This window comes from Melanerpes formicivorus, unplaced genomic scaffold, assembly GCF_026170545.1.
Source record: "Melanerpes formicivorus ecotype bairdi unplaced genomic scaffold, bMelFor1.0.p_v2 SCAF_17, whole genome shotgun sequence".
In the NCBI taxonomy this organism is placed as follows: domain Eukaryota; kingdom Metazoa; phylum Chordata; class Aves; order Piciformes; family Picidae; genus Melanerpes; species Melanerpes formicivorus.
This window is the reverse complement of record NW_027142369.1, coordinates 1523915-1540514: the sequence shown is the minus strand read 5'-3', so window position 1 is coordinate 1540514 and position 16600 is coordinate 1523915. Positions and strand designations below refer to the sequence as shown.

General features: G+C 38.0%; 1 protein-coding gene across 41 annotated transcripts in view; it reads right to left on the bottom strand.

The window, feature by feature from the left end:
- The window catches only part of NRXN3 (neurexin 3), a 1031515-nt gene that overhangs the window by 104745 nt on the left and 910170 nt on the right, over positions 1-16600 (bottom strand). For 16 of the 41 annotated variants that reach the window (XR_010988607.1, XR_010988608.1, XM_068148688.1 and 13 more), the window contains 3 exons: positions 13637-13726; positions 8737-8796; positions 7140-7447 (listed from right to left, as the gene is read on the bottom strand). Coding sequence is in view for 38 of the 41 variants with exons in the window: in XM_068148688.1 (XP_068004789.1) it covers positions 7140-7447; positions 8737-8796; positions 13637-13726 (458 nt within the window). In the remaining 3 variants the exon portion in view is untranslated. The remainder of the gene's footprint in view (positions 1-7139; positions 7448-8736; positions 8797-13636; positions 13727-16600) is intronic. The other 25 variants (XM_068148702.1, XM_068148701.1, XM_068148700.1 and 22 more) reach the window with 3 other exon arrangements.

The following is a 16600-nucleotide window of genomic DNA, read 5'->3' as shown; positions in this document are numbered from 1 at the left end:
TCCTAACTCTGACCTTCTGAAAATTATTACAGTGAAGAAATAAAAGGCAATGTGTGTCCCAGCAGAACACTGTGAAAAGTGGCTGAAGTGACTGCTTGACACTGCTACTATACAAAACCAGATTATCATAGTATCATAGTATCATTCAGGGTTGGAAGGGACCACAAGGATCATCTAGTTCCAACCCCCCTGCCATGGGCAGGGACACCTCACACTAGATCAGCCTGGCCAGAGCCTCATCCAGCCTGCTCTTAAACACCTCCAGGGATGGGGCCTCGACCACCTCCCTGGACAACCCATTCCAGGGTTTCACCACTCTCATGGTGAAGAACCTCCTCCTCACATCTAGCCTGAATCTCCCCACCTCCAGCTTCATTTCATCAACTTGTGGCACTCAAGTTTGCCACACACATTCAACAAAATCCCTCCCCTGGAGTCATGAAAGAGTAGTCTCCATGCTGACAATGGTTAGCAAGTTGTTCAAATACCACTGGTGGTTCTGTCAACAAATAACAACATACACCAGCACACGCATGAGCTGTTTTACAAATACAATGTTCTGTAATACTGTAATTGTGTTTATCAGAAATACAAGGCTGAGCTTATTTCCATAATCATTACTTGGAAAAATAATATTGCAGTAAAACTACGTTCTTGTTTTGGATGGGTACTGAACTGCTGGCTCACTAAGGCACTTAGAGAAATGCAGCATGCCTGCTTTTTGCAGTAAGTGAATGAAATAATGAAAATATAGGATTATATTTTAGATTATATGAGCTTTATAGGTAATTTGATTATCCTGAACACTACATCAATAAATACAATTTCAACACACCACTTCCCCACCTAATACTCAGTCAAAACTTGGAGAATATTTTTTTAGCCCTTTCTCATACATTATAATATCATATACATGTTTCTGGCTAGGTAGCTACTACATTACACACCAAAGGTTCTGTATTTCAGTGATCAGTGAAGCTATTTCATATTCTACACACTTGTGAAATATTTAAAGGTTATTTGGTGCTATTGAACTAATCATAGTGTAACTCACATCAGCAGTAGTTTGCATGAAAATTTTCTATCCATTTGGATTCTAGATACAAATGCTGCTTTCTTTTTCTGCCCAAACATGTTAGCAGAAGAGGTGTGACCGTGAATAAATAAATGCCATTTTGTGAATTTCACTGCAGCAATGCAACCACTCTGAAAGGCTGTACAGGTTGGGGCTTTGGTCTCTTTAAGAAATAATAGGAGAAAGTAAAAAAGGAGGGATGAGAGGCAGACCACATAATTCTCAGCAGTACCAATGAGCCAATGAAGTCAATCTTTAAAGCAGAGACTCATCAAAAGCTCTTTTTTCATTAGAGTTTTGCAGTCTTGGGATGAAAATGTCACCAGTGACTTATAAGAAGCAAAAACTAAATTAAAGGCCAATTTCTTCCCCCACCAAATTATTATCTATGAGTGTAAAAGAAAGTACCTAGGCAAGACCAGGGGTGAAATAATTTTATTTGTCCTAGCTGACAGTGAAAGTCTAATTAGACTGACAAATCCTCTGTGCTATTTTCCTTTGTGATATACACTGTAAGAGAGGATTTAGCCTGGAGCTGCATGTTATGGAAAGACATTAATCAAGATTATTGGACCCTCAATAGAAAACACAGTTAAAGGCTGGAAAGCCTAATGGTTAAAATAAAAGGTTGGGAACCTTATTCTGCCATGCCAATGGACCAGACTCTCCATATGGATACTGGGCAGATCCCCTCTTCCATTTTTTAGAGAGAACACTGCATATTATATGTCATCACTGTCATTCTCTGGCTCTAAGATCATAGCTTAAAATATCCGCAAGTGATTTATTGTCATCACCTCCAAGACACAGTTCAAACTGTTTGGCAAGTGTTATGATCCTCATTTCAAGGAACTGAGGCATGCACTGGACACTGAATCTGTAGCAGAGCACAGAGTTTCTGGTTTCTCATGGAGAGCATAATCAGAAATCCATCTGTTCTCCTAGAAGTGTTCTGATCATTTTCACAGAAACCCATCTGTGATTTTGATCTTGGGACTTTACCTATTCATGTCATAGGACAGACATATTAGGGGCCTGCCCTAGGCCCCATAGCCTCCAGAAGCTTATCTGGACTAGTTCTTCTGAAGTACCCATGCACCAACTAGGAAAACTGGACAGCTGTGAACTGGACAGAATCCACCACATGAGATCATATGGAGAGTCTTCTGAATAGTTCTGGAATGACTTACTAAATAATTTCTGAGCATGCAAGCAGCTGATGTGGAAGCAGAAGCCATGAGGATGAATATCCCTTTAACTTGTTTCCACAGAAGTCTCCCAAACCCAGAAATCCCTGAAATACTTCACTAATAACTGAAGAGTTTTAAATCAGTAAATAGGGGTGCATGGGATTTAAGGACCTTTAACAATTATTAATGAAGTAACTCTGTGAGAAACATAGCAGCTTTGCAAGAATACTTCTCAGCACAGTACAGTGACTCCCATCTAATCAGAGCCTGCACAGCATGACACTGTACCACACGCAAAAACTAACAGCTTATCTTTGAGGCCTACTTAAGTCTCAGAAGAAGTCCCAGAGAGGATATTATTGTCACAGGAAAGTCTGGTGTGTTAAGCCTCTGAGACAGTCAACAGGAATTTAGTACAACACGTTACTTCTGAACAAACCATGCTTAAATGCAGAACAAAATCACATGTGAAAAAGTCAAATCAGCATTTCTTTTGAGAGGCAAAAGAGCACAAGCACTGTTTGCAGCTCACTGAAACAAATGCAAGTTAAAAATCCTTTTTCTCCCTTATTTTCAGTTAACAGAAAAAGATCAACTCGTGTTGTCTTCCTTCAAGGTTTCCCTGAAAGACATTTGAATCACAGTGATGTTCCTACAAGTGTTGCATGTAGTCATACATCTCAACTGTTTCTCACTCAAACCCTGCCTGTTCTCCACTGATCTGACTTCCACTGCCTTTCAGGAATGTTATACATTTTAAACCAAAATGAAGTTACAGGCATTTTAAATGCTAATATTGCAATGGGATATTTCTAGTAATATTTTTCTCTTAGTGCCCTTTGTCTTGGTTCATTGTTCAAGACTGTATCTCATGTTTGAAATCTTCACAAACTGAAAAGCCAGCCATTGGTCTGTACGTATGCTGTGTATATTAAACCACTTCATTTGCTCAGCTGATTTAGTCTAACTGTGCTCTAAAATAGTTCTGGCAGTACTCAGTCTACCTAGCTGCAGGAGGTATCTTGGTATACACTACAAGCAGCAAAAATCTTTGCAGCTATCAGGCTCATTTGTACTTCATTAACAAGTGAAAAGTAAATCTAAATGCTCTGGATTTTGTATCATTTTGGGGTTACAGACCTGACATTCTGCACAAGCTTTATATACAACTGAAAAAAAAAAGAGTTTCAGTTACTTACATATGACAATGAGTAATAGAAGTAGCCCAGATACTTCTAATATAGTAAAGAATATTAATTCTTTACCCCAATTCTTTCTATTTTGCATTAGATGCTTTACTTTAACTTATATCATGCTTAGTATTTCTATAACAGACCCTGCTGTTCTAAGCAGCCCACAGGTGCAGAATAAAAAGTATATTTTCAACCCAAGAGGTCTGCAATCTAAGGAAGGATAAAACAAGATGTCACATGTGGATACAGAAATGTGACACTGATCAGCTTGGTAAAAAGCTACCTTAGACCATCATCAGCCTCAGTTCTGGCAAGTTTTTGGCATTCATCATGATGAAAGGAAGGTTTCATTGGGACTTGAAAAATAACCTGGTGTTGCCTTGTGGATGGTACTAGGAAACAAAAAGATTCTTATGATCAGATCTAGAAACTAAGAAAAAAAAAAGAATCTTGAATGATACTTAGCAGAATGGGAAGAAAAGAGGCTAAACTGTGAATGGCCTTGAAAGTGGAGAAAAATTGTTTATTTCTGAGTAGAAAAGAAGCAAAACAGCTAGAACAAGGTAATAACTAACTGTATCTGTACCTCTCATCGCCTTAGGTAGCTATATTTTATGTTCTCCAAAGAACAAACTCATTCTATTAGATTTTTCCACCACTTAGATCTCAAATTTTAAGCAGGCTTGACAATGGTGATGTTGAACACAACCGAGATAAAATAACCATTAGGCATCTGAAAACCCCAGCTGGAGATACAGCCAAACCAGAAAAAGACAATTTATTCTCACTTTCACAGCACAAGTAATGCAACTTAAGCTGACAAAATCAAATTCTACCAAGAGTAATGAAGAAAGGCAAGCCATCTGTGCTGCAACAGCAATAAAATGGCCTGATATTTAAATGCAGAAAGTTGTAATGGAGGTACGTATTGACCTTTATCTTTCTTTCAGTGGGTAGCATGAAGTGTCAGAGTTATTGCTTTAATATCAGCTGAGATGAGGCCATTTGTTGTGGTGTATGTGTATCCAGGAAATCACTGCTCTAACCATGTTTTTAGAAGCACTTTGACACTTTATTAAATCTCCCTGATGCTCTCTCACCATACAGTGGTCTCTACAGGCTGAGAGAACTGCCATGCAGGCTACGCAGGAAGCTTTCTGAAAATGTTCCTCTTCAAATAAGCCAAGGTCACATTCGGCTTGATCCAGCCCACAAAGGTCCAGTGCTACTCTCTGTTACACTCCTATAGATAAACACAGTTCTGTTGCCTTTAGAAATGATAGAAAACCTCCAATGAACTAAACAAGAGCAGGATTGGGACCACAGAACTTATTATTTTAGAGATATAATTATACAAAGATTTGCTCTAAAATTAGAGCTAGCCACTGATGAGAAGGACCTGTGATTCTCTCAAAAATTATGACAAACTGACCCAATCCAGGGTAATTTGCCCTCATTTAGGTGGGACTTTATAATAATCACCTGTTGGGTGTTTGAGGCTAATAACTCAATTAATCCCAGAACGGATGGCAACTGGATTTAAAGAGTACCAAAGGGGAAAATGTTAAACCTTGGCTTGGAATTAATTACTCTAATAGCTGTAAATTCTGCTGTAGCTAGAATCACAACATAGTTATGGTTGGAAGGGACCTCTAGAGGTCATCTGGTCCAACCCACCTGTACAAGCAGAGTTCACCCAGAGCCAGTTACATAGGACTATGTCCAGGCAGCTTTTGAATATTTACAAGCATGGAGACTCCACAACCACTTTGGGCAATCTGTGCCAATGCTCAGTCACCCTCATGGTAGAAAAGTGTTTCCTGATGGTTCACTTTGTGTCCATTGCCTCTGTTGCCACTGGGTACCACTGTTTCACACATTCACGGTTTGCATTGGTTTGGAAGGGACCCTCAAAGGTGATCTCATTTAACTCCCCTGCAGTGAGTGGGGACACCTCTAACTAGATCAGGCTGCCCAGGGCAACATCAAGTCTAATCTTGATTATCTCTAGGGATGGGGCCTCAACCACACCTCTGGGCAACCTGTTCTAGTATTTTACCACTAATTATAAAGAATTTCCCTCTTATGTCTAACCTAAATCCAACCTGCTCCAGTTTAAAATCATTACCCCTCATTCTATTTATACAACCCCTTCTTAACAGTCCTTTCCAGCCTTCCTGTAGCTCTCCTTTAGACATTAAAATGTAGTTATAAGTTCTCCCTGGAGACCTTTACACACTCTGTTCAGGTATTTGTACACATTGATAAGATCCCCCCTGAGCCTTTTCTTCTCTAGGCTGAACGGTTCCATCTCTCTCAGCTTTTTCTCATATGAATCATATTGTAGTTTCTTAACCATCTCAGAGGCCCTTTGCTGGATTCTTTGCAGTAGCTCCATCTCTCTTTTGTACTGAGAACCTCAGAACACAATATTCCAGATGTGTTTTCTTATCCTAAGTGACCAGGACTAGACAACAAATAAAGAGAACGACCATATATACACAAACACAATCAATTACTGATTAGACCTGATTAGCAATCAGAAAACAAGTGTGCAACTTGTGTGATTAAAGATTTCAAAGTCCTTGATTTCATTAATGTCTGTCCTCTAAGGAGGCAGATGGAATAGTTTAATTTTTTTTTTTCTCTACCTAGATGACAACACACCTTTCTCAGGAGGTTTAATAAAGGCATACTCTGATCAATAATCACTCATTAGTGTCTCAGCCAGTATATGCTGGCATCAACAAAAGTATGTAGATTTCCATAGGATGAGACTCTGATGTAAATAATGATTTTTAAACAACTGTTTTGTCCTAGTTGATAAGATGATAGTACATAATTGAAATAAATAACTTTCAAAAGCTGATGCTTTGCTAAGATGGGTCACATTTGCATGATTCTTTTCTTAGCACAGAAACAAGAGCAAATTTAAGGAGTTTATTTCTAATCAGTACCATATACTGCCTGCCACACAAGTGGTTCAAAAACCACTGCAGTTTTAGGACTAAGCCCACAACATTAAGCATAATTAAGACAGAACATCTGAAATACTTTTTCGTTTTTGGTAGCAGTGTTTGGGGTTTTTTTGCCAAAGATGTCGGAACTGCTCTATTTTGGAAGATCTACAGTTTTTCAAGAAACTGATCTTGATAGCATGCCTTTAAAAATTTCTACAGGAAGGTGATAGGAGGAAAATGAAAAAATGTTTCTGCCTGGAAGTAATGCTCTGTTGCTTTTCTCCCTATATAATAGGGAGAACTTCACTGTTGCAGCAGTACATACTGTCATAATAATAAATAACCATACACCCACCCACCCATTAAGCTTTGTAACTCTCTTAGAAATACATTTCCTCCTATATATAGACCTCTGGAAGCATAGTTAAAATCATGTTCTTGTTCATATTTTGGCAATCCTACTTACACAAACGAGATTGCACTTAGCACAGGAGCAAAATCTGTCCCCTTTATCACATACATGTACCATAATAACTAATCCAGCTTTTTGTTCGCCAACATGGCAGGCTATTTTGTGGTGATGTACCCTACACAACAGTACTAAATTAAAAGCTACATGGAGTGAGACTCAGAGAACCTGGCTCCTGTGAACTTACAAGTGATTAGTAAACCAAAAGACTAATTAAGAACCCAAGGCAATGTGGAAGAATAATTGACTCACCTGGATGCTGGGCGGTGAACGATTTTTTCGGGTTGTAGTGGTGGCCATCGTAGTTGTGGTTTCCATGACTGTAGTAGACATTTCCGGTGGCACAGAGGTTGTGGGTGTTGTTCCCAAGATGGAAGGGACTTCCCCAACCAGTCGAACACTTCCATTGATTTTAATGTTGGGGTTGTTCTCTGCTGCCATGTTCAGCACTTTCAAGCCATTGTAATAGAGACCGGAGAGCTGGCCTTGGAAGAGACGCCCTCTGTCCTTCCCTCCTATGGCTATTTGCGCCTGGGTGTTGAAGATCGTTAACTGCCGTCCTAGTGAAGGGGGGGTGAATAACATTATTACCAGAGATTTTCTCCACTTTGAACCTTACATTGAGTCCTGGCCAGAAATGACAGACAACAAAGAAGTAGATTCATTCTTGGTAGTGTTTATGGTAACTTTAGAAATACAGTATGGAAATGTACTGCCTAAAACTTATTAAAAAGGAAGACTAGTCTGAAAGAAGAACAGCTAAAACTGAGCCTCATACTTTGGCATTCGCTCACGCATCAAAACTCTGGAGGAACTTGGACTCAGAAATCTGAGCCCACTCTTTCAGAGCTGGACCCATTTGAAACTACAAATAAAGCTTCAATATGTGGCTGTTTCCACTATCAATTCAGACTGCAGTACCTGTCAAGCTGTAGCCCATAAATAGTCCTTTTGTTTTGACTGGTCAAAGGATGGAATTAACTCAAAAAGTAACTTTTAATAGTGCAAAGATTTTTAAGGAGAGTAAAACATCAGAAAAAAGATAAAGAGTGAGATAAAGACTGTGTAGGAGTCTTAAGACGGGATCAGTCATGTTTTTCCACCTGTAATCTTGGTGTTGTGAAAGCTCACAAATTTAAAGCCAAGAAACACCAAATGCAAACACTTGTGATGTCTCTGAAAGAGCAAAGTTTTTGAAATAGAGAGGGTAACATAGTGCTTTAGGTGGTTTAACCCCATAATGCCTTGCATTTGACTCCCCTCTTTCAGACAGTGAAATTCAAATGTAGGCAGGTTAAATGGTCTACTCAAGGTCACACCTTGTGTCTTCTAATATAAAGCGTAAGGAAAAATATATCTATTAAATATAAATCTAGCAACAATTGGTAATTTGCCTAGTTTTGCAGGACACTTAAAATCACATTCAGCCTGGGATACTCTATTAGTACAGCTTATGTCCAAGCCTAGGATGACTATGCTAAGAAATAAATTGTTTCATGAAGTGCAGAGGCAGGGCCTACAATTTCAATCTTCCTCAGAAGACCAGGGGCATGCCACCTGGAATCTGCTGAATTAACAGACAACCAGACTGGACAGAGCTCAGAAGTGGTATCAATGCAGCATCAAGTCAATCATCATTCAGATATGTACTGTGTTTTCCCGTTTTTGTGAAGTTTGCAACACGTGACCCAAACCCACTCCCCATTTCTTACTCACCACTTCCCCTCTCTAGTCAGCCCTGATGAGAGGTGCAAAATGCCACCATATAGCAAAGCACAGCCTATAACTCACTTGCTCATTCCTTCAAAGACAGTGATCAGAATACATCAAAATGCAAGGGGGAGCTCACCAATTTTGGTGGTCGTCGTGGCGGGTCTCGAAGTCAAGTGGTGATGCGGTGTTGCATCATCTTATGGTGACAGGATGGACCATGGGGAAGAGAATGGGGACAAGAGAAGAAATGCATCTGAAAGGAGTTCCTATCCCCAAAGAGGGCTCTAGCTAACTAAGCAAAAGTGTATGGAGAGGTGTAACATATGGACACGTGGAGGTGGGCTGCACATGCCCTGTGCTTCACACCCACAGATTTGTAAATGAAACACTAGGACTTGATCACAGTGGAGTAACTGCATTGATGAAGAAATGAGAAATAAAAACTGAAGGGTATTCTTCCCCTGGAAAGTGTTGAAACATCTGATGCCATAGTCTGCATCTGAGGAGGTTTTAAACTTACCAGAGGCAACATATGTCTATTAAAACATAACAAACATGCACTGAAGCCAAACATCCTCAGCTTATAAAAACAAAACCTTTCCTGTTGTCTACGAGAAAAATAGGATCCAATAACAATATATGTCAAAAATATTCAGCTCCTGTCTGAGATAGAGGAAATGGTGCTATACACTGCAGAAGGCCAAACTCTAGACAGACACAATGTCCTCAGAGTTTGCTTTTTCTTCTCTGTCCTGCTGTGCTTTGGACTTTTTAATATATATGCTGTCAGTGCTTTGCTACATAATTTTCCCTTCTGCTTACATGTTCTCTCCTTCCAGCACTATATTTCTTTCCATACTGTCCCTGTCCCTACATACCTAGACATTTCAATTGCTATTTTTCCTTCCTTCCCACCTCACTCATGATAGAGTGCCAAAAGGTAGAGGTGAGATGAATAAAGAACATGGCGTTATTTCACTAACCTTGAAATGTTATCCCTGATAACAGAAGGAAGATACCAAGCATTCAAAGCTTTCCATTTCCATTCTTTTCTCCCTTTAATCAATACTGTCTCTTTTTTCATCCTTTACAAAGGTGAAAATGGGTGAGTGATGATGAGGAAGTAGAATCTTTGCTGTTCCACCTAGCAGAGCCCCCCAATCCAGGATGGACACTTTTATTGGAGGATTAGAAGTCTCTTTAGGATATCATCTATTCTAACTTAAGATCATAGCATGTCTACTATATCTCTTGTTTTACTTTTAAGAATGAGGAGTTAGTATATTAAGGCTGAAAAAAAGATGATGTGTCTGGTTTTAGGTCTTCACCTGCACACCTATTCACCAAGGAGGTGACTCCCCTTGAGTTTAAAAGGAACTCTGATAGTGTGCTTTGGGGTCTTATTTGTTTCCTAAGTGGTCTTCCAGTCCAGAATTCATGCACTGCACCATATAGTTAGTGCTGGGGACAGCAATGGTACTAGAACCATGTGCTAAAAGAACAATCACTTGGAGTCTGTCATTCCTTGTACTTCGTTCCATGATGGTACACATGTGCATGAATAAAGACAACAGGTAAATGCATATGGAATGAGAGAAAACTGCTGAAAGAATGCACACTTAATTCTGCCACTATCTCCTAACTATGCTTTTGATGATATGATTCTGAAGCCCTTACTTCCACTAAGTAAAATTTATTTGGTCACTAAAGTATATTGAGGAACTGCTTAGGCTAGTAAATTCTGCTAGGTTGCAGATTTAGAGTCCTTTTCCACAAAGAACTCTTCCTACTGCTATTTTAGTGTCATAGCAGAGTGAAATGATGAGCTTATTTTAAGTTTCTGAGATGCTTTGCAAATATTCTAAGCTCTTGTTTCTTTGTTTGCTCTCTCATTGACGTCTTAATTTGGAGAACTGAATACCAATTAAAAATATCATAAAGAAAACTTTGTGAAGTTAAATTTTTCTGTAACACCAGGAGGGATTTTGGGCCTCATTCTGAAAATCCTAATTCACACTAATAGGTCTTGCTTCAAAAGTACAATCACTTATTTCAACAAGACTTCACACGTAAGTATGAGAGATCTGAAGAATTAAGCCTTCCAGGATCAGTCTTAATTAGCTCACCCAATTGCAGACCAGACAACAACTGTGCTTTACCAGACATCATGCATTCTGCTAAGGAAATCTGCTGGTTTTAATAGCTACTTAAGTTGAACAACATAGGAATAATATTTCTTTTGTTATTCACATATGTAATCCCACTGAAGTTAATAGTGTTTGGTGTTTTGCATATCTGTCATACAATTGTAGACATTGGTTCACCTTAACAGTATTTTAAAACAATTTATAACATTTAACACACTCCCCAAACCAGTAATGATGCCACTTCTGAATGATGTTGTGTTATATTTGTTTTCCAAGAATGAACTATTTCAGTATTATGAGCAACATAACAGTAGTACCAAAGGAAGACCAAATCTATGGCATTCAAAAAGTGTTTCATCTTACCACACTCAAGCCAAGAACTTATATGGGCAAAATAATTATTCTATACACTGTCTCTGATGAATCTACCTATTCCTTCATGCATCTGTTTATCTTGTTCTATTTTGACAGCAAGCTACCTTTCACTCATCACCTTTACAAAGTCTTTGGACAGAAGGTTCCCATGTTGCATTAATTGTTGGATGGACAGAAGGGTGTTGGTGATCAGCTGTGTAAATTCTTATTCTTCTTCTTCTTCTTTTTGTTTTCTTTTTCCTGAGTGGTTGCTAAGCTGCTGAACGTGTGCATCCTATCTATCCACTTTGGAATGAAGGAACAAAGCTATATTGCCTCAGGTGTTACACTGCACAATGTCACTTCCTAACATGAAGTATGAAGACTGAATTTCCCTTCACTGTAGTAAAAACATGGCTCTGCTCTTCTAGGCTAAAAGATCCCATGCTTTGAGAGTGTCTGAATGCTAGATACTGTCCCTTTTAGACCCTACTGCATGCGTGCTTGTCTTTTAACAAAGCATCAATATCCACAAAAGGTAGACTTCAGTTCAAAACTTCAGGATGGCTTACAAATGAAAGTGCCTTGGCATGCTTAGAAGCTCAGACTTGGAGAAGCAGTGACATAAAAGAAAAGATTTGTTGGAAAACAAACAAACAAACAAAAAATAAAAGAAAAGCAAAACCCAAAAATAAAACCAAAAATGAAAATCAAGATGGGTTTCTCAAGCACATGAACTGCATCAAGGAATTAAACATGCATCTTCTTTTAACAAAATTGAGGCAATTGTTGTCTTAAGTGTTAAAGGGACTTTAGCAATTCAAACTTACCAAAGTTATCCTCTTTTTAGTGTTAAACTTTATGTATTTATTTTAGTTTGATCTCGTAAATTAAAATGGCAACCTACTGAGACTCAATAGGCATTTTCTGTATACTCCTATCTTAAAATTTGTTTGCAATTTGGCTGAATTAACTGTTGCAGAAAAACTTGGTGATAAAAAAAGTATTTGTTTTCTGCAGACAAACATTTTTGTTTTACTTTCACCAATACTTTAGCTTTAGCTACAAACATTGTGCCCTTGTAGCCTGAAAAGTGGGCAACAGTGTCAGCTCTCCTTAAAGTCAACGGGAACTGAGTGTGCACAGCACTTTGCAGGACAGGCTCATCACATAAAAATATTTTGACTGCAGTTAGCCACATCCTTCATGACCTTAGCTTATTTCATACTGATGAAATCAATTTGTTAATTCAGCCGAGAATGGAAGTTTGAAACACAACACAAGTTATATTTTTCCAATCCTACAAAACATTGCTTTTTCCCTTTTTGGATAATTTGTTAATAACAGTAGTCTAAACACAGAAAATGCAAGACCCGAGTTCAGAGGTCACCCTCCTTTATCAGCAGTATTTTCTTATGAGGAAACAAGAGAAGATTGTGTTCTGCTTTTTTTTTTTCTGGACTTCAAGGAAAGGAATTAATAATAATGATTAATTTTTTTTTTCTTCTGGTAAATAAATACCACATTTAGCACAGAGGAAGATCTGCCTGACTTAAGCTCCATTGTATTACTGAAAGCCCAGTCCAAATCCTGCTGAAATCAGTAAGAGTTATTCTGCTGCCTTCAAAAGGCTTTGGAAGGGGCTCTGCATCCAAGATCTTTTTTCCCCCCTCCAAATTCCTGCTGAAAAAGCCAGTACTGTTTCTGACACAAGCCTCATTTCAATAGGCTACAGAGTTTATGCAGAAATCACACTTAAGCAGGCTGGAGTTATGCATGCTAACTAGTCTTTTACTGAGTTAAGGCCAATTATGCCAGGCAAAACCACAAAGTAAAGTAGCACTGCCTGAGATCAAGCTAGGGAAAAATTTGACTCATAACTTAGACAAGTGTATCATTTGAGTGTTCAAAGGGTACTCCAGACATAGCATAAAAAGGACAGAACAATCATCTTTCTCCGTCTCCCTCACTGTAGTTTAAATGACAATGTTAAAAAATGTTTTCTTTACAACATTTTTTAAAATAGTTTAATCTTAATACAATTAGGAAATACATAACCATAGTGGCTAATCAGAGTCATGGGAAAAACAGAAACTTAGAGGAAGTGGTTTAACTAGCAGGTTTGAAACTTTTTAAAGAAAACTTTGATAATAATGGTACAAATGCAGTTTAAAAACCAAATAAAAACAGGAAAGTCATGCAGTGGTTAAATTGCCATAATACATGTTGTTGTTGTTCTTCACTCTGCTTCGCTTTATGTTGCTTAGAAAACATATCCTGATTTTTGCTTGTTTGTTTGTCATTACTATGATAGCAAGCTTAGAATTTTGTCCCTTTAACTGCATTTTAATAGCAATGTATTATAGCATGATTTATCAACATATGGCAGGTGGAAGCTGACACAAATTATAATGAAAATTAAAACAGTCATTTATGCAGCAGGCGATTATCATTTAAGAAACATTTATTTGCAGGCTTTAAAAATGCGGGTTTAGAATCAAATGGGTTTAAAATGAAAGTTTTAATGACTGTTACCTTTTTCCTGCAGCCACTCCTCTACAGGCCGGTTATATTTGAAGGGGATTTTCTGTTTTACCATTTGGAACCGTTCACTATCAGTGTTGCCTTTAAAGTTTAAAAAACAGCTTAAAAACAATCTGAAAAGTCAATGAAATAGTTAAAACATCCTAGATCTTTTGGTTTTTTTTTATGACCTTATTTAGCTAGATATAAATAAGCAAGTGTGTGTGTACATATATATATTTGAAAACAGAGAGATTTGTCTTTAGTAAAGTGGAGAATAGTTATACATCCAATCGCCTGAGGTTCTGGAAGGTCAAAGAAAATAAATCCTATGAAAAATATATCTTGGCTTCTCCTCCGAGTATTTGTTTATCCAGATTGGTTAGAAGGTATATGTAATTTGTCTAGGACAGGAGAACTTGAGCGAACTCCATGGTGTGATCAGACTCTATATCTGATTGCACAAGGACACGGTACAATATGTCAGTCACCCAAACACACAGTAACACTTTGATAAATATTCCTGTGGTAGTCAAAAGACACGTTAGGACTAGAAACCCAGTCAACAGAAAAAAAAAAATGACAGGAAGAAACTAGATGAAACCAATGCTGAAAAGATGCAATAGATGTATTTAAAAACAAAAATAGAAAAAAACCCGAGGAAGATAGAGAAAAAGGGGAGCAAAATTTAAAAAGAGGAAGAGCTGTTAATTAAGGATATATGAAAGCTTGTGTCCAGTTACTTTGGTAACTTGGGTCTCTTGCCAGAAGAAAACAGAGGACTAGAAACTAATTTAAATGAAAGCAGAAATAATTATGCAAGATGCAAATTCTGGCAAGTGTAGTTCTATTGTTCCATTCTGATGGATAATTGAATTATCCAGTAAAGTGTGTTTTGGAGGAAAAGTCTTATCACTTGTGTAGTATAGAGAGTAAGAGGCTTCATGAAAAGTAGTTGTTCAAATTCCCTGGCTACTGAAAAATTCTACACCAGATAGGTTGGGCCAACCTCTAGCAGAAAGGAGCAGGTCAGTTTGACAGTGCTAGGAGTGACAGTAAACAAATGTCCTCATTCTTCTTTATCATTTCTTCAGCTACAGTCACTTTCTGACCCATTCTAATTTTTACTTCTTGTATTATTTTTATAAGAACTCTTCAGTTAAGCATGAAAAGAGTGCATCTTTTACAAACTTCATTACAATGCTGTGGAAAGCTAGAGGAAGCCTCCAGCCTACTGAAGTAATGCTATTATGAACAGAAGTTCAGTAGACCAGTAGGACTCTAACATATGCTTTGAATAAATGGCAGTCCAAGACTCAGCAACTATTCTGCAAAGTCTACAGTGCTGCTTTTAAAATCCCACATTTAGATGATGCAATGTGGCTTCATATTTTATTTGAACTAAACAGATGCTGGATTTTTTTCAATGTAAAAACATATGAAAGGGGGAAAATCCTCTAGTAATGTGAACGGTAAGTCTCATGTGTGTTCAACAATCCTTACTGTGTAACTTGCTCAGAAATGTTGCCAGTCTGTATGATGTATCTGCTGACACAGCTATGCTCTCCAGCATCATCTTCTTACTGCTTACTTTCTGGAACAGGTGAAAGGGCACTATAGCAACACACCAGCTATAATCCCACAAGGATTTCCATGAAACAAAGCATGGAGCTAATCTTAAAGGGTATTTTAAAAAAATCATCTCTGTCTCCTTAAGTTCAGTTGTAAGGAAAACAGAAACTTGGGTTTGGGTTAATAACTACAATGGCAAACACTTAGGAGCCTTGCTATTTATTTAGGGCAACAGCAAAAAACATTGAAGAGCAGCCTTGTTAGCCTGATTCCTTATCACTTTACTGGAATGTCAACTATTTTTTTCTTTCCCTGTAACAGAACTATTGTGGGAAAGTGTTATTCCTCATTAGCTGGCACACACTGATGCAACCAGTTTCTCTGTCCTACCTCAGATGCCTGCCACATACAATTGGTTACTCAGATAAACTAGAAGGAAAAGAGAAAATATTGGAAAAGCACTCTAACAGAAATGTATCAAATAATATTAAACAATCTAGCATCGTGGCTTGGAGTCACTCACAGACCTTAAGTTACCTTCAAGTACATTCTCAGCTCTCATAATTCTTATCAGCACCAACAGTCAGTTCTCTGCTTCTATGAATATAGATTCATAAACGTAAAATTTATATCACATTAAGTGTATGATTTAAGGGGGGAAAAAAGCACTGATAAAGAGCAGCTGAGGTAATATAAACAAGAAAACCAAACCACTTAAAGCTAAAATGACAGAAATGTTAAGAAAACTGATGATTAATTTAGGCTGGGGTCATGCAGGCCAGTTGTTTTCCCAGTTTCTTAGTATATAGGATAGGTCTCCTTCCTGCAAGTTCTCCCATTTCCTTAAACATAGGGGATGTTTATGCTCATAGCATAGGGAATCAGATCTGCTGGTCTGGAGAGAGCAGAAACAAAAGTAAGTAAATCCAGCTCACTAGAAAAGTAATTTCTTATTTAAGATCAGTTAGCAAAGCATACTGCTTCTCCAACAGACCTTTCCTCAGTACACTAATCCATGCTCATCTCCACCAAACCAGCTACATCTTCTAAATGCAATTACAGAAAATCTGCATCTCCTTTAGCATATTTTTGGTCAGTTGCAGTGTCCCTATTCTTCTCTGTGTAAGAAGTACTAAGCCCTGCAAGACGCTCAGGAGGTGTTTCAAGGAGACTTAAAGAGTTACATTTCTCTGTGAACTCCTAAATTTCTCTGCCAATTCAGACTTGAACACCCACAGAGAATGTGCTACTATATCTATGCTGCATGTGATATAGAAAGATACAGTTCCAATAGAAATAGACAGAGCTTATTCCCAGTTTTATAGAGTATGTTCTGAGTAAGAACTGCTGGTTCGATGAGTGCATTGAAATCTTAGTATTTATGAGTAAGAACATTTTCTACAG